The sequence below is a fragment of the Rattus norvegicus genome, chromosome 1 (genome assembly GCF_021556685.1).
Source record: "Rattus norvegicus strain SHRSP/BbbUtx chromosome 1, alternate assembly SHRSP_T2T, whole genome shotgun sequence".
Lineage (NCBI taxonomy): Eukaryota > Metazoa > Chordata > Mammalia > Rodentia > Muridae > Rattus > Rattus norvegicus.
The window spans coordinates 147,324,370-147,351,558 of NC_141534.1; the positions used below are offsets into that span (position 1 = coordinate 147,324,370).

The following is a 27,189-nucleotide window of genomic DNA, read 5'->3' on the forward strand; positions in this document are numbered from 1 at the left end:
TTGGCAGGACCACCCCACACTGGGACTGCCTCTGAGTCATTTTGTCCAGCCTAGAGTACCCTTGTGCCTTCCCACAAATGTCTTTGAATAGAGAAATTCAGACTAGGGCATGGGAACCAGCCAGAGGTTGCAGATCCGTCCTCCTCCCTCCTCTTGGCAGGAAGAGGCTGGAGTAGAGCTTAGCTCCCAGTCCCAGGGAAGCCCCGGCCAGCACAGCAATCGAAGAGAAAAGCCAGCTTCCTCCGAGGAATAACACAAGGGCCTAAGGAACCAAGCCTCCTCTCTGTCACACTCTATGAAAATCACAAGTAAAAGCCAGCAAGCAAAGAACAAACAAACACCATATGACCATTGTCTTCCTTAGGGTCTTATTGCTGTGAACAGACACCACGACCAATGTAAGTTTTATAAAGGACAACATTTAATTGGGGCTGGCTTACAGGTTCAGAGGTTCAGTCCATTATCATCAGGGCAGGAGCATGGCAGCATCGCAGCATCCATGCAGGAGGAGCTGAGTTCTACATCTTCTGAAGGAAGCCAGGAACAGACTGAGCACCCTTAGACATCTAGGTGGAGGGTCTCCAAGCCCACCCCCACAGTGACATACTTCCTCCAACAAGGCCACACCTTCTAATAGTGCCACTTCCTGGCCAAGCATATGCAAACTATTACACAACTCCTGAAAATTGTCCTCTGACTTCTACATTTGCCCTGTGGCTTGAATGCACGTGCACAAGCACACACACACACATGCATGCACACATGCACATACATGCAAGAAGGTAAATGAATAAAAATGCAGTTAATAGACTATTCCTATAAGTGTATAGGCTTATAGCTGGGAAAGGAGAAGAAGCCTTAATTAAGCAAATGCAATTGTGTTAGAAGTAACACATTTGACCCAGAGTCCTTGGTGAATGGCTTTTTCCTTCCCATTACCCACAATCCCCCCTGGCTGCCTATCCTACCTCAGCCTTTCTGTCCTGTGGTCCTCTCAGAGATTAGCTATGGCAGCCAACCCCTCTTCAACAGTACCACTAGGCCATGGTCTCACATGTGACTTTTTTTTTGTTTCAGCTGGGATGGATGACGTAAGCCAAAGTCAGCTTTCCTGAGCCTGAGTCACAGAACTGTGAAGACTGGCTGTAGGGCACTTCTGTGACAAATTAGTTCTAGTTCTTTTTTTTTTAAACTTTTTAAAAAACATTTATTTATTTATTATGTATACATCATACAGCTTCTGTCTGCATGTATGCACCTGCAGACCAGAAGAGGGCACCAGACCTGATTATAGATGGTTGTAAGCCACCATGTGGTTGCTGGGAATTGAACTCAGAACCTCTGGAAGAGCAGACAGTGCTCTTAACCACTGAGCCATCTCTCCAGCCCTAGTTCTAGTTCTTATGGTCAGCAGTTGATTTGGGACGGGAACAAAAATAAAAGGATTTTTGGACTTCTGGAAAGTTCCAGGGGTGCACTGGCCCATCAAATCCTTTCCTTGTGGAAATTTCCACTAGTGGTGAGGACGGACACACAAAGGGACATTCCTCTGTTGATATAAGGTCACTCCCTGAACCACTGGCAATATTCTTTTAGCTCCGGGCACACTGACTGCGGGAAGAGTGGCAGCTAGCGATTACATCCAGGAACTTAGTATACACTTTCTCTGCTGGCTTGGAGGAGGCGCTGTTCGCGCGAGACCAGTTTAGGACTACCAAATTAGGACGCTATCAGTGAGCAACTATTGACGCTAGGATTCAATCGCACACCTAGTAGATGCTATTTGAGCATCTTTTTTGGTTAAGTCTCTCTTTTTTAAGATTTATTTTTATTGTTTTATGTGTATGAATATTTTGCTTGCATGCATGCGAATGCACTGTGTGTGTGTGTGCCTAGTACTTGCTGAGGTCAACATGTCCTTGGATGCCCTGAGACTGGAGTTACAGTCCGGAGCTGAGGACCGGAGCTGAGAACCGAACCCAGGGCCTTGGCTTGCTAGTCAAGCGCACTACCACTGAGCTAAATCCCTAACCCCCAAACAAGTACTCTTAACTGCGGAGTCACCATCCCGGCCCTTCTTTCGGGTTTTGATAAATGAGGTTAATCAGTGGGAAAAAACCGGTGCATTCAAACTGTTAGCATTTCTTCTAGGCTCCGCCCCACAGTTACCTGGCAACAGTCAGGTGTACCTGACTCACAATAAAAGGGGCTACTCGCCCCTTCCTTTCTTCTCTTGCTCTTCCCTAATACCCTTTTCAATCTCTGCCCCCCTCCCATCTCCATTGGTTCATGGCTGGCCTTGACTTTTCTCTTCTTTTCTCTCCTCTCTCCTCCCATCCCCTCTCCTCCCCTCCCCTCCCCTCTCTCTCATTCATAATCATTTTAAGTCAAAACATGAATTTAATTTGCTCTGTGTGTGTGTGTGTTGTGTGTCTGACACTCATGTATTCTACGATTCTGTATATGCCTAAAGAGAACAGAAGAGGGCGTCAGATCCTCTGGAGCCAGGGTTACAGGGAGTTGTGAGGCACCCATATGGGTGATGGGATCTGTGGATTCTGTGGATGAGCAGGAAGTGATATTCACCAGTAAACTATCTTTCCAACATTCAAATTCCTTCATTTGATAGACTACCAGAAAGCCAACAGCAAAATGAGAAAATTATAGTTACTGGGTCAGCAAGATGGCTCAGTGGGTAAAGGTTATCGCTTCTTCCTTAGATTTCTTACATGGGTGTACAGGTAGTTACTCTCCTGTTTTTATTTAGTACAGAGTCAGCCATTTCTTTTGTAGCAGCAACCTTGGCAACTAAGGAGCTTCTGTGAAGGCAAGGGGACCATCAAAACACCAAGGTAGTAGCCACATTCCTAACTCCCACTACCCACCACTGAAGACAAGAACTAGCTAGCCTGTGATAGCTTCAATATTACAGTGGAACCTTTGTGCAGCTGTGTTAGGGGGAAGTGATGCTGGTGTTACAGAAAGGGCTGCACTGACCCTTGGTCTCTACACCAGCAAGGGTGGTCCTGAAAGAGAAAGTTTCAGATGAGAGGGGGAGTGTGGGGGATGTGGGGGATGTGGAGGGTGGGTAAAGCAGTCAAGACTTCTATTTATTTATTTATTTATTTACCTATGAATTTATTTATTTTTAGTTTTTTGAGATGTGTTTTCTCTGTGCAGCCCTGGGTGTCCTAGAACCCACCCTGTGGAACTGGCTGTCCTCAAACCCAGAGATTGCCGGTATATATGTATATGTACCACATGCAGGTCTGGTGTCTAGGGTGGTCAGAAGGTGGTTTTTGGATTCTGTGGAAGCAGTCCTACAAACTGTTACGAGCTGCAATATGGGTGTTGTGGTCCTCTTAACCACTGAACTATCCTTCCAGCGCCAAAGTCAAGGATTTTAACTACAGCAAGTAAGGGAGTAAACGTATGCTCTTTGGGAAAGGAGCAATCGGAGCTAGTAGGAATGGCTGTATCGGGGCAGAAGTGAGTTTAGATTTATCCTTTATCTGTTATCCCCTCCCTTTGTCTCTCTTAAGGTGGACGCTAAAAGAAAGCAGCACGATTTTCTTGAAAGCTCATTTCACTCAGCCTTGGGGCTTAAATACCCTCAAAGTTGAAAAGTTCACTTGGTGAAAGGGTAGCACTCTAGGCATAACCTTTTATCCAGAGAGACCCTGAAGCCAGTTGAAGTTGAGCCAATTAGTAGACCACTGCCACCTATTATTGTTCTTTACATCCTGTTTTGGGGACCCTGAGCTGTGACTCATTTGGAGAGACCACTATTGGTTTTTGTGTCCTGTTTTAGGGGGCCTGGTTGGTCACTCCCTTCTCAGAGCTAACCTCCTGTAGACTCCAAGGAGTAGGCTATAGAAGAGCGGAGAGAAGGGGGCGGGGCTTTCGTGAGGACGCAAGAATACCACGTGTGAAAACAAAGGGGAGTGCAACACCCGAGTGCATGTGCGTAGCTGCAAATTTCGGGGAGAGGTGCGAGCTTGGGCCACAGGGGCCTTTGCTTGCGCAAATTTCTTCTCTGCTTAAAGTCAGCTTTTGGCTCTTAAGGGCCCAACAATATCATTTACCACTCAATTCTCAGCTAAAAAGGACTGATAAATTCACTCAGCTTTCATTTTTTATAGATAAATACACGCACGCTTTAGAGAAGTGAAACTATCTGTTTCATGTAAAAAGCTTAGGGCAGTACTAGAAGACAGATGGCTAGTCCTGGGACTTCCTCTGCCTCTCATCCTGAGGCATTGCCTAAGGCTATCAAACCTCCGGTTCGCTCAGGTACAGAAGTCTGTTCGTTTCTGGTAAACTACATTTCACACAATGCATCGGGCCGACCTTACCTCCCACAGCCCAGCTTGACGCTGTTTTCACCAATAGTAGAGTAGAATTTGAGGAACTGTCGTGGATAGCCAATGAGAGTGGCTGTGGGCGGGCCTCTCCTGTCCATTGTTCTCTGTGCCCCTTGGGCTTGAGCTGAGGTGAATCCAGAGGGGCCGGACCGGGTCGGGCCAGACCGAGGGGTGCTTTTGCGCGCAGAGAGATAGCGGGAACAGGACCTGGTCCCTGGAGAGGCGAGCGGGAGAGGCAGGTCTGGAGCCGCGCGCCCCGAGGGGAACAGCCAGAGAGAGGAGCGAGTAACGGGCCTGGAGCCAGCTGAGGGCAGCTTGGGGGAGGGGCGTCGGTGTCCTCGCCCGGCAGGCTGGACGCTCAGTTCTGCGTCCCGGTTCCTCGTGGCCCACAGGGTTCGGTTCACGCCAGAGCTCCGTGTACGCAACCTAGGAGCGCAGGCTTTACACTGGGAAGGGATGCTCGACTACATCCTGCCGAGCCTCTTCCTTGACCAGTTGGGGAAACTGAGGTTCTGAGGGGGCGTGTCTTAGTCAGGTTTAGCGAATGAGCTGTCTAGGTTCAGTGTTCCCGGGCTGTCCAGGAAGAATTACGACCTTTTTGTGTTTCACGTAGCCATTTGGACAAATTGACATTGGGAGCTTCAGTTTTCTTTCTGTTGTTGCTGTTCTGTTTTTACGTTTGCTATTTTCATGGGGGGAGGACATGTTATCTGATTCTATGGTGTAATGACTTTTAAAAATAAATATTCATTGCTTTCATAATACTTAAATAGTTTTTAATTCCACTGCTCTGAATATTTTGTAGAGCTACTTACTCAGGTCTAGCGCCCCCCCACCCCCAATGATCCTCGTGTATATTCATTTTAAAAGAAATTGGGCATGGCTGTAATCTCAGTACTCAGGAAGCAGGACAGGCAGATCAGGAGTTCGAGGCCAGCTTGGGCTACATAGTGAAATCTTGCTTCAGAAATAAAAATGAACAGAATGTCCGTACTGAACACATAGGAATGTTCTCTTGTTATTGTTCCCAAACAGTACAGTATACCAACTGTTTACATATTATTTACACTTAGGTATACGTTGTCTAGAGGTGATTGGAGGTATTTTATTTAGGGGACTTGAGCATTCACAGATTTGGGAATCTGGGAGATTCCCTGAGGATAGATAGCCTCCATTGAAATGTCACACTGATGGCTTCTAGTGAAGCTGGGAGCATCCATTACTTTTTTTTTTTTAAATATTTATTTATTCATTATATATAAGTACACTGTAACTGTCTTCAGACACACCAGAAGAGGGCATCAAATCCCATTACAGATGGTTGTGAGCCACCATGTGGTTGCTGGGATTTGAACTCAGGACCTCTGGAAGAGCAGTCGGTGCTCTTAACCACTGAGCCATCTCTCCAGCCTGAGCATCCATTACTAATTATTAAGACGGTTCATATGATAAGGATGAGTGTTATCTATTAAGTGATCACTGAGGTTGAATGACCTCTTTGTTAGGTCAAGGTCCTTTGCTCTGAAGGAAGTCTGAACTGACTTAGGGCAGAATATGTTACATTCCTACTACTCTTCCTGTGGTCTTCTGAAAAGAGCAATGCTGTGTGTGGGGTGTGTGTGTGTGTGTGTGTGTGTGTGTGTGTGTGTGTGTGTGTTGTGGTTATTATTATTCTGGGGGTTGCTATAGTCCCTTGTGTTTAAATATCTACTAGGGGTTTCTACCCCACTTCAGATCATTTTAGTTCCCAGATAAAAAGACATAGAAACCTTTAGATTTATAATAAGCTTAAAAGCATTAGAGATGAGCAGATATCAACCCTCTATGCTATTTTGTCTACTTCTCTGTGTTGATCCCCGAGATGTCACTTGCCATGTTCTGCCTGGGCCGCTCCTCCATCAGGACGGCCCTCATGGCCCTCATGAGCCACCTACCCTATGGCCACTTCCTTCCTTTTTTCTCTCTCTTCATGGTTCCTACCTTAGATCCCAAGCCTGAAAACCTTTGTTCCACCCCATCTCTTGTTCCCAGCCATGTCTATTAACCAGTCAGCCATGTCTATTAACCAGTCATGGAAAAGTTAGGAGGTGAGGTCTACAGAGCGTCACTTGGATTTGGTGTACATGAGATCTTCTAGTTTCGGGCAACCAGATTTTGGGGGCCAGTATTTAGCATTTGAATACATAGTAGGATCAGACCAACCCCGTGTGTGTGTGTGTGTGTGTGTGTGTGTGTGTGTGTGTGTGTGTGATATTTCTTCTGTCATAGAGAGTCACTGTTTTTAGGAGTAAGGCAGCAGCAGGCCTCTTGGTTTTGAACATAAGGAGGCTGCTGTGAGATGGCTGTAAGATAGTTTCCTTAGTGATTCTGGTTCTCTGCCTCGTTTCTTTCTCAGCAGTGTTTCTTGTTAAGATTGGAGGAAAGACAGCCTTCTCAGAGAGCCTGGCTGGAGACAGGTGTGAGACTTGAAGCCTCTGTGATCATCCAGGAAGCTGCAATGGCAGCTGAAGTGCCAGCAGTGAGCACTCCCCTCAGCCCTTTGGCTCAGGTGCCTCAAGAAGAAGATGAACAGGCAGAGGTTACCACTATGATCCTGGAGGATGATTCGTGGGTACAGGAAGCAGTGCTGCAGGAGGATGGCCCCGAGTCTGAGCCCTTTCCCCAGAGTACTGGAAAAGGCAGCCCTCAAGAGGAGGGTACAGCTGAGGGACCTCGGGGTGCGCTTGTCCGATTTCGGGAGCTCTGTCGGCGCTGGCTGAGGCCAGAGGTGCACACTAAGGAACAGATGCTGACTGTGCTTCCAAGAGAGATTCAGGCCTGGCTGCAAGAACATCGTCCTGAGAGCAGCGAGGAGGCAGTGGCCCTGGTGGAAGACTTGACCCAGACTTTTCCGCACAATGGTAAGATGCAGAACCACATAGGGTGAGGGTGGGAGCCTTCTGAGGTGCAGTAGTGTCGGGTTTTGTGTGTGTGTGTGTGTGTGTGTGTGTGTGTGTGTGTGTGTGGTGAGTGGTCTTTGAGCAGAGTAGGAGATGGTGTTTGTCTCTCCCTGTCTGTGGCACTCAGCAGGATCCTCGCTCTTTTAATGCCCTCTCTGTGCAGCGGTAACTCCAGAATTTCAGTCTGAGGGACTTGGAGGGCTGTTTCTGGAGCTCCATTTGCTCCACACTAAACACAGCTTTGACTTGTTTATTCCAGGGGTTGGAAAGTTTTCTGAGATCATGGGATATAAAGTTCAATAGTAAATAAAATGCCTGCCTGGCAAGCACAAGAGCTTATCTGGGAGCTATTTTTCTATTTGTGATTTTTTAATTTTTCTTGTTATAGAGAAAAAGTGTTTCTTGTTGTCCTTGTTCTTCCTTGTTGTTGTTGTTGTTCTCCTCCCCCTCCTCCTCCCCCTCCTCCTCCTGCTCCTCCTGCTCCTCCTGCTCCTCCTCCTGCTCCTCCTGCTCCTCCTCCTCCTCCTCCTGCTCCTCCTCCTCCTCCTGCTCCTCCTCCTGCTCCTGCTCCTCCTCCTCCTGCTCCTCTTCCTCCTGCTCCTCCTCCTCCTCCTGCTCCTCCTCCTCCCCCTCCTCCTCCTGCTCCTCCTCCTGCTCCTCCTCCTCCTCCTGCTCCTCCTCCTCCTGCTCCTCCTCCTGCTCTGCTCCTCCTCCTCCTGCTCCTCCTCCTCCTGCTCCTCCTCCTCCTGCTCCTCCTCCTCTTCCTGCTCCTCCTCCTCCTCCTGCTCCTCTTCCTCCTCCTCCTCCTCCTGCTCCTCCTCCTCCTCCTGCTCCTCCTCCTCTTCCTGCTCCTCCTCCTCTTCCTGCTCCTCCTCCTCCTGCTCCTCTTCCTCCTCCTCCTGCTCCTCCTGCTCCTCCTCCTGCTCCTCCTCCTGCTCCTCCTGCTCCTCTTCCTCCTCCTCCTCCTGCTCCTCCTGCTCCTCTTCCTCCTCCTCCTGCTCCTCCTCCTCCTCTGCTCCTCCTCCTGCTCCTCCTGCTCCTCTTCCTCCTCCTCCTCCTGCTCCTCCTGCTCCTCTTCCTCCTCCTCCTGCTCCTCCTCCTCCTCCTGCTCCTCCTCCTGCTCCTCTTCCTCCTCCTCCTCCTGCTCTTCCTCCTCCTGCTCCTCCTCCTGCTCCTCTTCCTCCTCCTCCTGCTCCTCCTCCTCCTGCTCCTCCTCCTCCTCTTCCCCCTCCTCCTCCTGCTCCTCCTGCTCCTCCTCCTCCTGCTCCTCCTCCTGCTCCTCCTCTTCCTCCTGCTCCTCCTCCTCCTGCTCCTCCTCCTCTTCCTGCTCCTCCTCCTCCTGCTCCTCCTCCTGCTCCTCCTCCTCCTGCTCCTGCTCCTCCTCCTCCTCCTCCTCCTATTCCTCCTCCTCCTCCTTTCTTCCTTCTTCTTTCTTCCTTCTTCCTTCCTCCTTCTTCCTTCTTCCTTCTCCCGCTTCTTGATAGGGTCTCATTATGTAGCCCTGACTGGCCTAAACTCACTGTCTAGCCAGGCTGACTTCAAACCCACAAAGATCTGCCTGCCTCTGCCTCAAGAATAAAACATTCTTCCCTTACGAGGAACAGAACATTTCTGTTGGTTTGCAGGTATAAGCACAAAAGCGACCTCTGTAACCCACCCCATGGTCCTTTCAGTTGACTGTAACCATTCAAATAGTCCCAGCAACTAGAATGAAAGCATGCAATTCTTTTCAAAGTGGTCGTTTTAAGAAACCATGATAAACAACTGTCTGGGATTTCTGTGGTGTAATGATATCGTAGATCTTTAAAGAGTAATTGGCCACACCTATTATCCTAGTACTTAGAATTGAGGCAGGGGATTGCAAGCTAAGTCTCTGTATATAGAATAGATTCCATCTGGAGAACTAAAAAGAAAGGTAATTCCAGACAAGCTCTTTATGTGCTTTGTTGGTAATGAGTTCTGGATCCTTGTCTGGTTGGCTGTCCTGTGTGCATTTGGCCTTGGGCTGTAAACTGTGCTCATTTCCCTAGGATAATTTCAGGACCCATAGGATGTGGCAGCTTTGTTCTGATGAAGTACTCTCATCTGGAGTTCAGAAGGGCCTGTAGAGAGGGCAGGCCAAATCAGGGAAGCCTTCGTGGAAGACATGGACCCAGAGTAGGAGGCTGCAGAATGGAGTAGAAATGGGAAGCGAGGAGGAAGCTATGAGTGCTGAGAGGAGCCGTGCGTAGCCAAGGCTCTGAAGTGGGGGAGTGGAGGAAGTAGGTTTCTTCAGATTCAGAGATGGCTTGCTGGTTGGATTGGAAAGTGTCTTCAGGAAGTGGTGGGAGTTTGGGGGCAGGGAGGATAGAGGTTTGAATGAAATGCCATTACCCTCAGCAGGTTCTTGAACTAGGCCCTGTGGGCACGAGAGGAAGCTGAGCTTGGCAACAGGATGTAGGTTTGATTAGGTGGAAGAGAGGCGAGAGGTTGGAGAGCAAGTCAGGAAGCCGCTTGGTCATGGGGTGTGCAGTGATGAGAGTCTGGCAGAGGGTGAGGTTGGTCAGGATGTGTGAGAAAGAACTAGCAGTGTGAATAGCATCTCTGGAGTTCTTTCTCCGGCCCTCAGTCTGCTGGGAGATGTGTGGATTGTTGTCCTTAGAGGAGGAGCGACCCACTTTAAGATCACGCAGCTGGTATGAGGCAAAACCAAGACGACTCCTGTTCTTAAGCATGCCATCGAATGAGCGGTCCTGACAGCTCCTAGTGAGGTGCTGAGGGAGGTCCCAACAGGGAGTAGGGCAGAGTACTCTGTACCATCCAGTCCGGAGGACTGAGCCTAAGCCTGGGACAGGAGAGCATGAGGAGAGGGTAGTTTAGGGCAGAGGGCATGACAGCAGCCAAGGACTGAGAGATATGGAGAAGTCTGTCCTCAGAAGAAAGGTCCGGGCTTAGAGGACTGACTGAAACTAGCTCGGCACTGGGCACCTTATATTGGCACTCACACCAAGAATCTTGTGAGGTGAGTGGCATTGTCAGTCGACAGATAGGAAGCTCGATAGCTTCACACAGCTGTCATTCAGCAGAGCCAGGACTCAGGTCTGTTTGTGTCAGCATGAGTTTATCGGCGCTAAGTTTTACTTGAAGTGAAGTATTTTAACTTCTTCGACTCTGACAGGTAACTTCCTTAGGGGTGTGCTTGAGATCAAACCTAGGAGCTGGATCGTGTGAGACAAGCACTGAATCACTGAGCTACACCTACAGCCCAGTAACTTGACTAATTAATTAGTCTTTGAAATGGAATTTTGCATATTCCCAGCTGGTCTAAAGTTGGTATGTAGTTAAGGATGAACTTGAACTTTAAAAAAAATTTTTTTTTACTTATTTAATTTGATGTGCATGGGTGTTCTGCCTGCATGCATGTCTGTGTACCATGTATATGCCCGGTGCCCTCAAGGGTCAGAAGAGGGCATCAGATCTCCTGTATTTTCGAACCACACTCTCAGCTGACAAGTGGGTGCTGGGAATCGAACCTTGGTCCTCTGGAAGAGCAGCCAATGCACCTAGCTGCTAAGCCCTTTACAGCCGCACCGTGAACGCTGAGGGCCTGCTTCACTGGATAGGGTTGTAGATGTGTGCTGGTGTCCTGTTTTTGTGTTGCTAAGGCATCAAACTCAGGGCATCTCGCCTCTTGGGCAAGCACCTACCAACCTAACTACACCTTTACTCGGTTTCTGTTTTGAGACAAGTTCTCACATTGTAGCCTAAATTGGCCTCGGTCTTATGGTAATCCTCCTGTTTCAACCTCCTGAATTCTTGGCCTACTGGATATGCTACCACATTCGACTTAATATTATACTTTGTACAAAGAAGAAAGAAAAAAGAAACTCTCTCGCACTGTTTCAGACTTCCCTTGCCTTCTGATGGCTATGGCAAGTTTATAAGGAACTTGAGGATTTCCACATTATCTCAGAGGCTTGGGCTGAGGTCTCACCCAGCTTTGCAGGGCCTTCCTTTCTCACTGGTCATCTGAGATGGGGGATTCTCCCCAGAGGAATCAGGTGGTGACCCCTGACTTCTGACTCTAAGATTATCTCTGCTGGCCTCCATTTGATAACACATCTTGCCCTTCTCCCTCATAGCTGCTCACAGGAATTCACATTTCCCTTCATTCCTTCACTGACTACCTGACACCAGCCGACCTCTATTCTGTTTGGTGTGTCTACCCAGGAAAGGGTATTTCAAAGCCTGGTTAGTCATTGTGTAATACTTGACTGAGAGGCACCTCTGCATGTATGCACTTAGTGTCCTGTGACTCCAATTAAAGCTATACCTCTAGTATAGTTTACATGTAAAGTTTATTTCTATTTGTTCATGAGTCCTGCGGGTGTTTTAATTCCATTTCAAGACTTAAATCAGACTTTGGGATTTCCTGACTAATCCCAGAGCAGTCTGCTGCAGTTCCATGGGCTTCTCCCCTCTGTCTGGATGGGACAGTTGCAGTCTCTTTCTCTCTCATTGTTTGCTGGCTTTTGTTTTGAGATGAGGCCTCCCTCTATATTGTATCTAGCCTAGGCTGCTCTAGAGCTCATTATGAAGCCTAGGCTGACCTTGAACTCATCATCTTCCTGCCTTAGTCTTTTGACTTCTTAATCAATCTTGGTTTTTTTAAATTATATAAATACTCTTATTTATTTTAGGAACTTAACAAAAGTCCCAAAGGCCAGGGACCTTATCTATTTCTCCCTGTCCTCTTTCTGGGTTCCCTTTCACAGTGAGAGCTCAGTAAGTATTGTTGAGATAAATAAAGGACACTTTTGTACTTGCAGGTTGAGAGACCTCTGCTGCTTATTCTGTCATGGAGACAGACAGACAGATAGACAGACAGTTCTTTCCAGACTCTTAAATTCCAGAAACAAGGAACTTTATTTCTGTATCCCCCTTTCCCCTCCCCCTAGATAGGGTCTCATAGCCAAAGATGGTCTCAGAGACTCTGAGTTGCTGAGGATGACCGCGAACTTCTGGTCTTCCTGCCTTTGCCTCCCTAGAGCTGAGCATAGGTATGTGCTACAGTGCCCAGATTATACAATGTGGGGACCAACCCTGGACTTGGTCCAAAGTAGGTAAGAACTCTGAACTCTGAGCTCATCTTTCCCTTCCACATCGGCCTTTTAAAACAATGAAATATTTGTTTTTATTTTTAATCATGTATATGTGCTTCTATATGCCCTACACATGAAAACTTGGGTTCCTACAGAGGCCAGAAGAGGAACTCAGATCTCCTAGAACTGGAGTTTTAGGAAGTTGTGGGTTCTAGGAGCTGAAGTTCTCTGGAAGAGCAGTGTATACCTTTAACTGATAAGCTATCTCTCTATGGTCATGTCTGCCTTTTCTTTTTTTTTTGGTTCTTTTTTTCGGAGCTGGGGACCGAACCCAGGGCCTTGCGCTTGCTAGGCAAGCTCTCTACCACTGAGCTAAATCCCCAGCCCCTATGTCTGCCTTTTCTTAAGAATGACAGACTAAGGGGTTGGGGATTTAGCTCAGTGGTAGAGAGCTTGCCTAGCAAGCGCAAGGCCCTGGGTTCGGTCCCCAACTCCGAAAAAAAAAAAAAAAAAAAAAGAATGACAGACTAAGATTTTACTTATTTCTGTGTTTTGTTTTGTTTTGTTTTGTTGAGACAGGGTTTCTCTGTGTATCCGAGGCTGGCCTAGAACTCAGAGATTCACCTGCTTCTGTCAGAGAGCTGGGATTAAAACTGTGCCACCATGATCAGTTAAGCTTTGATTTTAAAGATGTGTTTTCATTTTCAATTATATGTGTGTTCGTGCATGAGTTTGTATAGATGAGTGCAGATGCCCGTAGAGGTCAGAAGAGGGGGTCAGCTGCCCTAGAGTAGTTACAGGTTGTTATGAGCCTTCTGACACCAGAGCTAGGAACCTAACTCAGGTCTATTGCAAGTATGAGCCTTTAACCACTGAGCCATCTTTCCAACCCCTAAGTTTTGATTTTTGTAAAAACAAAGTGGGGTCAGGGTCAAACCTGGCCAAGCACAGCCAGATTACTTCTGAATCTTCAAAGGAAGATTGGGAAATACTCAGGTCAGTGGGCAAGTCCGCCCCTTAGCTCCATCAAAGAATGGTCTTCGCCTGCAGCACTTGCATCCTCAGAAGTCCCCCCCACACTCAGCACACACTCACACTCAGCACACCCAGTTGGTAAGGGATACGTATCCATAAAGATACTTTAAACAGCGGAGTTCTGAGGGCTAGAGAGATTCCCACGTCTCAGATTACAGAGACTCAGGAGATGGTCCCTTCGTGTTGGGTAGCCCTTTCTCCTAGTGACCTGGACCAGCCGGCCACAGGTGTGAGAAGCAACCTTTACTTGAATTGACCAGGTTGGAGTTGGAATTCTGGGTTACGGAGAATTCCCTTTGGTGGGGAGGACAGGGAACCTCTCAGGCGGATGAGCTGAGTCTGATTGATGGAGAGAGAGACTGGGAGGCTGAATGGTCAGACCTCAGAATAAAAGGCGGAGGGGCTGGCTCAGCAGCTAAGAATACGTATTGCCCGTGCAGAGGACCCAGGCTTGGTTTCTAGCACCCAGACAACAGCTTACAACCATCTGTGGCTCCAGTTCCAGGGGGCCGATGCCCTCTTTTAACCTAAGAAACAGGCATGTACGTGGTACACATACGCACCTTCAGGCAAATCCTCATAAAGTAAAATCTCAGGATGACATCACTGCTCCCGGGGGAGACAGTCTCTCAAGTGACTTAGGGTTTGCAAGAGGTTGACCACAGGGTCCTTGTTTGATGGCTGTTTTCACTGCACTACAGACCTTTAAAAGACCACTTATACAAAGCAGTAGTTAACTTTCGTAACTGGTTACGGATTATTATTGATGTAAAGACAGAATGCTTGTAGGTTTGCTCATTTGTCTGTCTGTTTTGCCTCCTTGAATGCTTTGGGGAATGAGATTCAGGTTTTCTAGAAAAATCCGCATTTACAGTTAAGAGCACTGACTGTTCTTCCAGAGGACCTGGGTTCAATTTCCAGCACCCACATGGCAGTTCACAACTATATGTAAATCCAGTTCCAGGGGATCTGACACTTTCACATGGACATACACACACATACAAAACACCAATGCACATGAAATAAAAATAAAATAAATTAAAAAAAATTATTTGTCTTTTGGTTGGAGGGAGTGGTTAAACGCACTTAATTGCTCTTGCTGAAGACCTAAGTTTGGTTCCCAGCACCCACATCAGGTGGCTCACAACCGCTGGTAACTCCAGTTCCAGGGAGTGGGGTATAGCGAGCGGCACACATCTGAAATCTTAGCATTCAGGAGGCGGAGCAGGACCGTTGTAAGTTAGAGACCTGCTTGAACTCCATAGGAAATTGAGGTCCTTTGTGGGAGGAAGCTCAATGGTTGTGCATTTGCTTGGCATACCAAGCCCTGGGGGTAAATCCTAGCGATTTTACATTGTAATAGTTGGCAGTTATTTTTTTCCATGTGTTTCATATCTGAGGTTAAAAGTCATTTATCAAGTTCATGGCCCTAATATTTAAGTTCCAATAGTTCTTGGTATAAATGGGGACAGTTTGCCTCTGAACTGTTCTAATTGCTATTCCAGAGTTCATCCCTATTTCCGTGAGAGGATGAAATAGAGAAGGATTTAGGGAGGAGAGCAGTGAACCCACCCTCTTTTTTTTTTTTTTTTTTTTTAAGATTTATTTATTTATTATCTATGAGTACACTGTAGCTGTCTCCAGATGCACCAGAAGAGGGCATCAGATCCCATTACAGATGGTAGTGAGCTACCATGTGGTTGCTGGGATTTTGAACTCAGGACCTTTGGAAGAGCAGTCAGTGCTCTTAACCACTGAGCCATCCCTCCAGCCCTGAAACCACCCTCTTGCTCTCTCTTTTTTTTGTGTGTGTTTTTGAGAAATGGTTTCTTTGTGTAACGGCCCTGGCTGTCCTAGAACTTGCTTTGTAGAGCAAGCTGGCCTAGAACTCACAGAGATTGAACTGCCTCTGCCTCCTGAGTGCTGGGATTAGAGGCATGTACCACCAGGCTTAGCTTGAGATAACCCTCTGTTGATAGATACACTGGCCTCATGGAGTTCCATTATCCCAGTTCATGTACTGGTAGATATCAAAGGGAAGGAAAGGGGATTATTAATCTCAAAATTGAGAAATTCCTGTTAATGTTCACACATGGTAGCACACACCTCTGTGCTGCTGAGGCTGAGGCAGGAGGATCATGAATTCAAGGTCAGAGTGGGCTACATAGTGACTTCCAGGCAAGGTCTTTAACCCTTAGGACAATGTTTGTCCCCCGGATCAGCAGCATCAGAACTGTTAAAAATGTAAATTCCGCTCCAGAGCCAATGAGTGAGAAACTTTAACAGTGGGATCAGCCCTTGGGGTCTTAACAAGCCCTGTAGGTGATCTTAATTAAGCACTGGTCTCCTAACCACTATGCCAGGTCTCTGGGTTTTAAATTTGGCAGGTATTGAAATTACCTGGAACCTAGAGTGAGCTAAGAGTGCTAGAAACTGAACCCAGTGATCTCCATATGCTAAGCTTGTGCTCCCCTACTGAATGACACCCTGGTCCTCATCAAAGGCTTTGGAGGCTCCATAGGTGGTTCTGGAATGCAGCTATCGGGCAATGCTGCTGTTTTACTCAAAGGGTAGGCTCTGGAGCACTGGCACTAATCTCAGCAGAAAGCTGAGGAGAAATGCACAAAAGTACACGGTTAATTAGATCTCTAGGTGGCTCCTCTGCACCTTGGAGAATGAGAAGCCTATCCTGTATTAGAGAGGAACGGGCTATTACATTCATACCTGTTCTTGTCCTACAGTTGAGCCAAAGAATTACAGCTTCGCTGTCCAGCTGTCTTTAGTATTTTCCAATGTTCAGTGGCAACAGCCAACAGGTTATCTATTTGAGGTTTGCTGTATAGCTAACTGTTCCTCAATGACTGTAAACACCTATGTACAGTTCCCCTCCTCTCCCTCTCCCCCTCCCTCTTCCTCTCCCTCTGTGTGTGTATAGGCACACATTCCGTAGTGCACATGTGAAAAGCTTTCGGGAGTTGTTTCTCTTTCTCCTATGTGGGCAGGTTCTGGGCAGTGAAATCAGGTCATCAGGCTTGGTGAAAAGCCGCTACCTGCTGAGCCATCCTGGTGTCTCCTGCATGGGTGTCTTTGAGTGGTGGAGGGGGCTCCAGTGAAAATGGAGGGGACATGGTGTGGGCATCAAATCAGTATCTGACCACTGTTTTAGACCAGTGGTTGCAACCACAGTGTTGAAACATAGTGTGTTACAGTCAATTGGAAGGACTGAGCCAACTCAAGCTTCTGACTATAAGTAAATTATAGGTCATCCCTTATTACAGGTGATTCAATCTAAGACACACTCCACTCTGCATTCCTAAAACCCGCTGTATAGCACTTCCCATGTACCTTCACAATGATAACCATTACTTTATAAATTATACACAGTAAGAGACAGTAAAGACTACAATAGAAAAATAACAGTATGTTAGACTGCAAAGTTATTTAGCCACGTGTGATGGTGCACGCCTTTATTCAAACACTTGGGAGGCAGAGGCAGGCAGACCTCTATGAGTTCAAGCCCACCCTGGTCTATATAAAGAGTTCCAGGACAGCCAGGGCTATGTAGAGAGACTCAGTCTCAAAATTTAATTAATTAATTAATTAATTAATTAATTATGAGTTCTGGAGTTTTCATGTAATTTTTTTTTGGACGTTGGTTGACTTGGTGACTGAAACTTTGGGAATAGAAACAGGAGATAAGGGGGGACTATTCGAGACCAATTGAAGTTTATGCCCCATCTTTACCATCAGTTTTTTTCACTCATCCTGAAATGCTTTCTGTTGTAGGAGAGAAAGGGCCCACAGCTAGGCTGGAAATGCACAGGTCCTCAGGACAGCCATAGGCCTGCTGTGTACCCGAGCCTTCCAAGTTCTGGGAATTAAAGGCTCTGTAGTCTCACCTTTTAAATGAGACTGAGCTTTAGAAACATTTCTGTGATACCAATTAAAAAAAAAAACTTCGTTCACCCATATGTCAGATTCATTGATGACATATGACATATGTCCAAGCTCTAGACATCACGGTGACTGCTAGGGCCATTGTGTACCTTGTCACTGCCCTTTAGTTGGGGTACTTTCAGATCCCTACCTGATCTGATTTGCTCATGCAGAAGTGAGTGGAGACATAGAACTCCAATCTAAGATTAGAGATCTCAGTGACTGCCACAGAGGAGTCCTGGCAACTAAATAGTCAGTCAGGAGGAAACTAACTTGAATCCTTGTGGGCTTTTGTTGTTTGTTGGAAGTGGAACCCTTTAATTTTGTTGGTTTCTTTTTCTCATCACAATGGGGAACTGAGCAGACATTGTATGTTTTCTTCCTTTCAGATTTTGAGATACAGAGTGAGAATGGGGAGAACTCAAATCAAGACGTGTTTGAGGATGTGAAATCACACGAGACGTTCTTGAAAATCCCTGGAGGGGAGGGTGGTCAGCAGTCGGATGGGGAGAGTGACTTTGAGAGAGACTGTGGCTCAGGAGGCGCCCAGGGAAATGTCCCAGGTGAGGAGCACAGGGACCTGCCATCGGAAGGAAGGGAAGTTGGCCAGCTAATAGGCCTTCAGGGCACCTACCTGGGTGAGAAGCCTTATGAGTGTCCCCAGTGTGGGAAAACTTTCAGCCGGAAGTCCCACCTCATCACCCATGAACGGACGCACACAGGAGAGAAGTACTACAAATGTGAGGAGTGTGGGAAGAGCTTTAGTGACGGCTCGAACTTCAGTAGACACCAAACGACTCACACCGGAGAGAAACCGTACAAATGCCGGGACTGTGGGAAGAGCTTTAGCCGGAGCGCGAACCTTATCACGCACCAGAGGATCCACACAGGCGAGAAGCCTTTCCAGTGTGCCGAGTGTGGCAAGAGCTTCAGCCGGAGCCCCAACCTCATCGCTCATCAGCGCACGCACACAGGTGAAAAACCGTACTCATGCCCTGAGTGTGGGAAGAGCTTTGGCAACCGATCCAGCCTTAATACTCACCAGGGAATTCACACTGGAGAAAAACCCTATGCGTGTAAGGAATGTGGCGAAAGCTTCAGTTACAACTCCAACCTGATCAGACACCAGAGGATCCACACGGGAGAGAAACCATACAAATGTACCGAGTGCGGACAGAAGTTCAGCCAGAGCTCAGCGCTCATTACCCACCGAAGAACACACACGGGGGAGAAGCCGTATCAGTGCAGCGAGTGCGGCAAAAGCTTCAGCCGCAGCTCCAATCTGGCCACTCACCGGCGAACCCACCTGGTGGAGAAGCCCTACAAGTGTGGGGTGTGTGGCAAGAGCTTCAGCCAGAGCTCCAGCCTGATCGCACACCAGGGCATGCACACGGGGGAGAAGCCCTATGAGTGCCTTACGTGCGGAGAGAGCTTCAGCTGGAGCTCCAACCTCATCAAGCACCAGAGGATCCACACCGGGGAGAAGCCATACAAATGCGGCGACTGTGGGAAATGCTTCAGCCAGCGCTCGCAGCTGGTAGTGCACCAGCGGACTCACACGGGGGAGAAGCCCTACCAGTGCCTCATGTGTGGGAAGAGCTTCAGCCGGGGTTCCATTCTGGTAATGCACCAGCGCGCGCACTTGGGAGAGAAGCCTTACAGGTGCCCCGAGTGTGGGAAAGGCTTCAGTTGGAACTCAGTTCTCATCATACACCAGCGGATTCATACGGGAGAGAAGCCCTACAAGTGCCCCGAGTGTGGCAAAGGCTTCAGCAATAGCTCCAACTTTATCACGCACCAGAGGACTCACCTGAAAGAGAAACTTTACTGAAGCGGCTGTAGAGAGAAGGGAAGTGCAGAGCCGAGCTGACTCTGAAGGGAGAATTCCCACAGTGCCCCCACCCCCACCCCAATGTTGTCCCTTTCAAAGAACCAGTTTTCCTAAATACTCTTTGTGAGTTTTTGCCAGAACCATGCCCTGTTTCTTCTCATTTCTAGGACACTGTAATCTTGTTAGAGTCCTGTGCAGCTGGAGAAGGGAGTCTAGGAGTGCAAGGTTGGAAGTCCGGTCTTGTCTATTACATTTCATGATTTGATTCCTCTCCTCCCTTTAAATTCCTCTGTGCTTCTGTTCTCTTGAAATGGGAAATACTTCTCATATGTGATGGCAGTTTGGTCCACAGCCTAGGTTGAGCCCGCAAAGAAATACTGAACATTATTTGTGTGGCCCTGAATGCTTTGCTGTCACGTTGTCCGGCTAAGGTGCCTTTGCCCACAGCTGCTAGCATCCCAGGCTTCTCTCCCCCATTTTAGACTGCACCTTGATGACTTGTGTCAGGTCAGGATGACAGATCTTCTTCAGCTCCGAGTCCTCTGTAGGAAGGCAAAGCCTTTCCTGGTTTCAGAACAGTGTGGGAAGTATGGCCTGGGACTGATGTCTCTTCCGATGGTAAGAGAGACAGTGACTGCCAGGAAGGGTATCAGCTTAGATTTATGTGTCTGTGTGGACAGCACACTTGGACACATAGTTTTATGTTTGGAGCGTGAGGCCTCTGTCCTCCAGCTGTCCCATCAGGGTGAAACAGTCGTGTGTGCTGTGCACCGTGTACACATTTCCAAATCACACACACACACAGAGCTCAGGCTAGCATTGAACTTATGATGTATTTGAGGATGACCTTGAACTCCTGATCCTCCTGCCTTTACCTTCTGAGTGCTGGGATTACCAGTAAGTGCCAACATGCCCGGATTTATGCAGTGGCCATCACACTACTGAGTCACATCCTCAGTCCCTTACATCTTCCAGTGTGTGTGTGTGTGTGTGTGTGTGTGTGTGTGTGTGTGTGTGTGTGTGTTGCGGTGTGTTGCAGGTACTTGTGGAGGCCAGTGGTTGACCTCCAGTGTCATTCCTAAGGCACCAGTCACCTTGGGTTTTGGAGAGTCTCTCTTTGGCCCTGGGACTCTGCTCAGCCTAAGCTCCTGGGGACAGCCCCTGGACCTGCCTTTCCAGTGCTGGCTTACCAGCATGCGCACCTCACGTGGTTCTGTGTAGGTGCTGGGGTTTTACAACATGTGCTTTACCAACTGAGCTATCTCAAACATTTGAAACTTTACGTATGTGGATCTAGCATACTGTCCGTAGGGTTCCTATATGAAGGGCGTTCTTTTTAAGGAAGTGTCAGCGTTGAGGATATTAGAAATCTCATTAGCTAATGAAATGGCTCAGTGATTTCAGCCCCTGCATGACAGCTCACAACCATGTGAAACTTCAATTCTAAGGAATCTGATGGCCTCTTCTGACTTCCACTGGTACTATCTGCACATGGTTCACATACACACATGCAGGCAACACACATACGCACACACACACACACACACACACACACACTCACAAAATAAATCTTTCAAAATCGAAAGGAAAGAAGGGGGCTGGAGAGATGGCTCAGTGGTTAAAAACACTAACTGTTCTTCCTAAAGGTCCTGAATTCAGTTCCCAGCAACCGCATGGTGGCTCACAACCATCTGTAATGGGATCCAATGCCCTCTTCTGGTGAAGACAGCTCCAGTGAGTGTACTTATATATAATAAATAAAAAAAGAAAAAGAAAGGAAGGAAGGAATTCCCTGATGAGGGCTGGTCTTGAATCAGGAGTCTGTCCTGCAGATTCACATGTTAGTTACTACCAACCAGGGCTTTATTCCTAGGACGCCAATGTTTGAAAAGTAAAGAGAGGAATGCTGACTGGAGAAGGGGTTGTTACTCTTAGAAGAAGGAGAAATGTGAGGCCATCACCTGATATTTAGGAGGTTTACACTTGGAAGGGGCATTTTTTTTTTTTAAGATTTATTATGTATACAGTATTCCACCTGCATGTACACATGTAGGCCAGAAGAGGGCACCAGATTTCATTATAGATGGTTGTGAGCCACCATGTGGTTGCTGAGAATTGAACTCATGACCTCTTGAAGAGCAGACAGTGCTCTTAACCTCTGAGCCATCTCTCCAGCCCTGGCTTTTTTTTTTTTTTTAAGAACATTGAATATTGCCAAGTAGAGACCCATTCTTTTCCTGATTCTGCCTTTAAAAAAAAAAAAAAACAAAAGGTTGAGCTATCTAGCTCAGACTAGCCTATTTATGAACCTCCTATCTCAGCCTCTTGCGTGCTGGGGTTACATGACTGGGTTTCCATGACCAGCTCCTGAGTCTTATCCTCTAATGTGTTTTAAAAACTTGAACTTGGCCATCTATAGTGCATGCCTTTAGTCCCAGCACTTGGGAGCCAGAGGCAGGCAGATCTCCGTGAGTTCAGTACCAGCCTGCTCTACAAAGTGAGTTCCAGGACAGCCGGGGTTACACAGTGAGACCCAGGGGAAAAAAATAACTTGACCTCAACTATTAGCAAACCTTTACCTCACTTCCATATCCTATCCACCTCCCACTACAGCTGAAAATAACCTAAGCCTTTGAGGAAGCAAAAATTAATCTTTTCAAAGAACATATTATTGGCTGGGCAGTGGTGGCACACACCCTTAATCCCAGCACTTGGGAAGCAGAGGCTAATGGATCTCTGAGTTTGAGCCCAGCCTGGTCTACATAGGTGAGTTCCAGGACAGCCAGGGCTACATAGAAAAACCATATCTAGAAAAACCAAAGGGGGTGGGGAGGGAAGGAGGGAGGGAGGAACATTTGAGTCCCATCCCACAGTAGAGTTCCCATCCACCCGTAGGAGCAGTGAGTCTGTGGGAAGAGAAGGGGGCCATTCTGCTGGGAGGGCATGGATTGGTTCTCTGAGTGAGGAGTGTGAGGCAGTGAACTTGAAAGATGCAGCAGAAGCAGGTGACCTGAGGTTGGCTTCCCAAGTCCGTGATAGCCGAACTCCTTACCTGGAGGGCGGGGAGGAGGGCTGTAGTCGGCATGTTCCTTAGGAGTGGCGGTCAAGGCGGGGATTCTCTGTGTAACCCTGGACCAGGCTGGCCTTGCACTCAGATTCATCTGCCTCTGCCTCCTGAGTGCTGGAATTAGAGCCGTGTGCCACCACCGCCGGGCTACTTAAAACAGCGCAGCCGGGCCAGCCACACCTCTGGCGAGGTGAGTGATATTTCTGGTCCCTTATGTTATCATAGGGACAGATTTTAGGCCTGGTTGGTGGAAAGGTATAAGGTAGGGTTAAACCCAAAAGTAGTAATCTTTAAAACAGCTAAGTGGGGTCTGGAGAGATGGCTCAGTGGTTAAGAGCACCAACTGCTCTTCCAGAGGTCCTGAGTTCAATTCCCAGCAACCACATGGTGGCTCACAACCATCTGTAAAGAGATCCGATGCCCTCGTCTGGTGTGTCTGAGGACAGCTACAGTGTACATACATATATATAACAAATGAATAAATAAATCTTAAAAAAAAGGGGGGGTTGGGGATTTGGCTCAGTGGTAGAGCGCTTACCTAGAAAGCGCAAGGTCCTGGGTTCGGTCCCCAGCCCCGGGAAAAAAAAAAAAAAAACAGCTAAGTGTCCCCAAACCAGCTCAGATGGCTCATGTGTTACAGAGGAAAACAGAACCACAAGCTCCTGATAACGCTTGGATGGATACAGAAGGGAAATGCTTTGAACTGGATTAGAAATCATCTTTTTGGTTTTCTGTTTGTTTCGCCAGCCCAGCCTTGATAGGAAGAGAAGCAGACGGTGGTGATGCCTCAGAACTCAATGGTGAACCGTGTGCTCACAGCCTTTCCTCAAGGGGAGTGGAGACCAGTGTGAGACCAGCTGCTCTGAAATCAGGCTTCTCTCTTCCTCAGGTCACCCTTGACTGCTGGAGCAGGCCCTTTATAACGAACACTCACGCCTCGGTAGTTCCCAAAGAATTTCACCAGTTGTAGGCAGGTCTTTGAAAGTCTGAGGCCAGCCTGGTCTACACAGTGAGGTCCAGGCCAGCCAGGGCTACAAGGCTGAAAAAGGCTTTTGTGCTGCAAAACAATACAAAGACATAAAGAATATAAATAAAATTGATATCACCAAGTAAGAGACCCATGCTTAGTAAGACAACAAACAAATAGAAAGCAATTTTACATCTGGAGGATAAGGAAATCCACACTAATTTTAAAAAAGGCTTTTGGGGCACGGCACTCTCTCTGCTTCCTGATTGCCCGGTGTGAGCTTCTCTGCTCTACCATGCCCTCCCTGCAATGGTAGTTCAAAACCCCTGAAACCGGGAGCCAAAATAGAGCTCTCCTCCCTTAGCTTCACACAAGGCCATGTTTTTCCTTTTTTGTTTTTGTGCTGCTGGGGACGGAACCCGGGGTGTCACCCGTGCTAGGCAAATGTCCCATCACGGGGCTACTCCTCCAGTCATTTTGCTACATTTTCCCAGGAGTTGATGACATTTAGTGAGGCGGCTTTTTATGTCTCCCAGGTGGAGAGGTCACCAGAACATAGAGAAAAGGGACACGTAAAAGAAATAACTTAGAGAATTCCATACATTGAGTCCTACTAGGTAGGCTGTCACTTTCTTTAGGGTCAAACTTAGCATTGGAGTTTCTGTAGTATTCTCTGCACTGCACCTTAGAAAAAAGAATTTATCTATGTGTATGTGTGTGTACATGTCACATGTATGTGCATGCATGCGTGTGCAGGTAAAAGCCATAGAACACATAGGAGAACTGGAGTTACAGGTGGTTGGGATCGGCCTAACATGGGGCCTGGGAACCAAACCCAGGTCCTCTGGAAGAGCAGTCCACGCTGTTCACTGCTGAGCCATCTCTCCAATCCCTGAACAATTCTATGTCAAATTTTCAAATTCATTCCTTTCCTCAATCCTACTGCAAAAGAAACAGAGAGTTGAGTACCGTTCGGCAGGGGAGAGGATGCTTCCTCTTCCCTTCCTACTCCTGCTTTCTTTAAAAAAAATATTTTCCGTCCATTTGTTTTATGTGCCCGAGTGTTTTGCCTGCGTGTATGTACGCGTGGGCTGCGCATGCCTTAGTGCACAAAGATGCCTGAAGAGAGTGTCAGGCTCCTTGGAGCCAGATTAAGAATGACTGTGAACTACCACGTGGGTGCTGGGAATCGAACCCTGCTCTTTAAGAGCAACAAGTGCTGGCCCTCTCTCCAGCCCTCCCCTAGTTCTTGAGCGGAGGTCCTCATGTGTGCTAGTCGCAGGTCTGCCACTCTCTCTGGAGCAGGGAAGACCCGAGCACTGTGGAGTCCCAGTGGATGAATTAACTTTGCTTAGTTTTAAGATTCATGTATTTATTGTGTATACAATATTCTGCCTGCATGAACGTCTGCAGGCCAGAAGAGGGCACCAGATCTCGTTATAGATCGTTATGAGCTAACACGTGGTTGCTGGGAATTGAACTCATGACCTTTGGGAGAACAGCCAGTGCTCTTAATCTCTAAGACATCACTTCAGCCCTTAATCAATTTATTTTTTTTCTGTGTGTAGCTCCTGCAAGCTCTGTACACCAGACTGGCCTCTGCCTCCCAAGTACTGGAGTTAAAGGTGAGGGCTACTTCACACCTGTCAGGGAGAGTGACTAGCAGGTGGTTAAGAGCCTAGCATGGTCTGGTATCAGTTGTTAAGAACAGCCACGGCCTTTGCCTTAGGGTTTCTATGCTCATTTGATTTCTGTTGACATGATAAAATACCATGACCAAAAGCAGTTTGGGGAAGAACAGGTTTATTATTCTTCCAAGTTACAGTCCTTCTCCAAGGGAAGTCAGGGTAGAAACTCAAGCAGGGCAAGACCCTGGTGGCCAGAACTTAAGCAGACATCATGAAGGGGTGCTGCTTACTGCCTGCCCATGCATGGCTTGCTCAGTCTGTCTGCTCTCTTATGGCTCCAGGTGCCGTCTGCCAGGGGTGGCCCCACCCACGGTGAGCTGGGCACCCCCACATCCATCATCAATCAAGAAAATGTCCTCAGGCCAGTATGGTGGGTGCATTTTCCTCAGTTGAAGTTCTCTCTTTCCAAACGACTGGCTTGAGTAACACTGGCCCAGAAAGAGCTGCACAGTCTCGAATGGGGAGAAGTGCCAGGAGGACCAGGAGGAGGAACATAGAGGGCTGCAGAGACCAAGGGGGTTCTGGGACATTTCAGTGAGCTGTATTCCCAAGAAAAGCCCCACCTACCATCAGAACTGCAGAGGGGACTGTACTGTAGCTGGCTTGCTACAAGTTCTTAGCGCCTGTGCACCCAGGAGCAACCTCATTACTCATTCAAGAGCCTGCAGCCCAACTGCTGCAAAGCCAGGAGAACCAAGCACCTTCTAGGCTGAGACACGCCCAGGGAGTCTTCCCGGGTGCATGCTGACATATTTGATGCCTTAGAGGTGATGGGAAGTCTTCTTTGCCACAGAAGGGGCTCCCAGGGAGCAGCACCAGGGGTGAACAGGGTATGGAAAGAGCGTCAGAGGAGTCATAAGGAGAGCCCAGAGGCTGGCGCCCAACCTTTGGGTACCAGGGATGATCTCAACAGTAAGCTCTCCTCTCCAGGGTGCTGGGAACGGTAAGAGATTCAACTCCAAGGGCAGAATTAGGGGCTGCGAGCTGCTAGTCAGGATTTCCATCTTGTCTTCCTCAGGGGAGAAGATTTGGGGAAATATTTACCTCCACAGCTCAACCAAGCTCTCCACACAACTACAAGTGCAGGGCGACTCACGAAGACCATGGAAGGGGTTTCCACGGCTCCATAGCTAAGGTGTCTTCCTGTCTGCTTCTAACGGACACGGAGCAGAAGGGAAGAGCCTCCCAGGCTCTTGAACCTTGTCTGTTGAAAGCACCATTCTCATGGACTGTGGTCTTTGTCATTTTAGAATTCAAGAAGTTCTTTGAGTTTAAGAATTTAGGGCATGGGCTGGAGAGATGGCTCAGCGGTTAGAGCACCCTACTGCTCTTCCAGAGGTCCTGAGTTCAATTCCCAGAAACCACATGGTGGCTCACAACCATCTGTAAAGAGATCCGATGCCCTCTTCTGGTGTATCTGAAGACAGCTACAGTGTACTTATATATAATAAATGAATAAATCTTAAAAAAAAAAAAGAACTTTCTAAAGAATTTAGGGCTGAGGAGATGACTCAGTGGGTAAAACACCAGCGAGCTGGGTGTACATAGTGGGGGAGAAAAAAGAACACAGAAAGTCTGTCTCAAATAAGACAGATGGTGAGGGCTGCCACTGAGGTTTCCTCTGACCTCCACATGTGCCCTGTGCATGATTGCATGCAGGTGTACACACAGACATTTTTTAAAGAGCTGGAGAGAACTCAGAGGGAGGAGAGCTTGCTTGCAAACATGTGGCCCTGAGTTTGATCCCCAGGCACAGTGTATGCATCTGTAATCCCACTGTCCCTTCAGCTTGGTGGGGGCAAACCGGAGGATCCCAGAAGCTCAAGGGTCAGGTGGTCTGATTATACAGCAGTGAACCAGAAGAGAGCCTTCCTCAAACACAGTGGAAGATGGGGACCAATACTCAGTTTCCTCTGACCTCCACACGCATGCTTTAGCATGTACACATATAACACACACATCTTACAAATCAATGATATGTAAATTGGGTTACAAGATGTCTTCACACTACTTTTTATTTTGAGACAGGACTTCACTCTGTATCCCTGACTGGCCCAGCACTCGGTGTGTAGACCAGAGATCCATGTGCTGGGATTAAAGCTTAGGCCACCAGGCTGGACTCTCAGACTACGTTAGAAAGCTTCATACCTACACACTCCTGGAACTTGGTGCTGGACACATGGGAAGTGCTCAGTGAGTGCTGACAGAAGCGCCTGTCCCCTGAGAAATTAGCTCTGCTCAGTTTCTTCTTTCCAGGCCAGTGCTTTCACTGGACTTGCAG

General features: G+C 47.8%; 2 protein-coding genes and 1 long non-coding RNA gene across 6 annotated transcripts in view; 2 read left to right on the forward strand and 1 right to left on the reverse strand.

Moving 5' to 3' along the window:
• The window catches only part of LOC147996866 (uncharacterized), a 30,414-nt gene extending 25,798 nt beyond the window's left edge, over window positions 1-4,616 (reverse strand). The window contains exon 1 of the transcript XR_015651811.1: window positions 4,356-4,616. The gene's annotated coding sequence lies outside the window, so the exon portion shown is untranslated. The remainder of the gene's footprint in view (window positions 1-4,355) is intronic.
• Window positions 4,457-19,326, forward strand: Zscan2 (zinc finger and SCAN domain containing 2). 4 transcript variants are annotated; one of them, XM_087589607.1, is made up of 3 exons: window positions 4,457-4,603; window positions 6,763-7,264; window positions 17,745-19,326. In XM_087589607.1, the coding sequence occupies exons 2-3, from the start codon at window positions 6,862-6,864 to the stop codon at window positions 19,184-19,186; spliced, it is 1,845 nt and encodes a 614-aa protein (XP_087445733.1). In that variant the 5' UTR covers window positions 4,457-4,603; window positions 6,763-6,861; the 3' UTR covers window positions 19,187-19,326.
• A 3,674-nt stretch (window positions 19,327-23,000) lies between these two features.
• Window positions 23,001-26,391, forward strand: LOC147996867 (uncharacterized). The gene is made up of 2 exons (XR_015651817.1): window positions 23,001-24,845; window positions 25,190-26,391. It is a non-coding gene; the product is annotated as an uncharacterized LOC147996867 (long non-coding RNA).
• Window positions 26,392-27,189: the final 798 nt, after the last annotated feature.

Excerpts from the sequence above, each read along its gene's own strand:
- Zscan2 (XM_087589607.1), top strand. The coding sequence starts at position 6,862 with ATGGCAGCTGAAGTGCCAGCAGTGAGCACTCCCCTCAGCCCTTTGGCT. Across the intron at positions 7,265-17,744 it reads CCAGACTTTTCCGCACAATG|ATTTTGAGATACAGAGTGAG; the intron begins GTAAGATGCAGA and ends TCTTCCTTTCAG.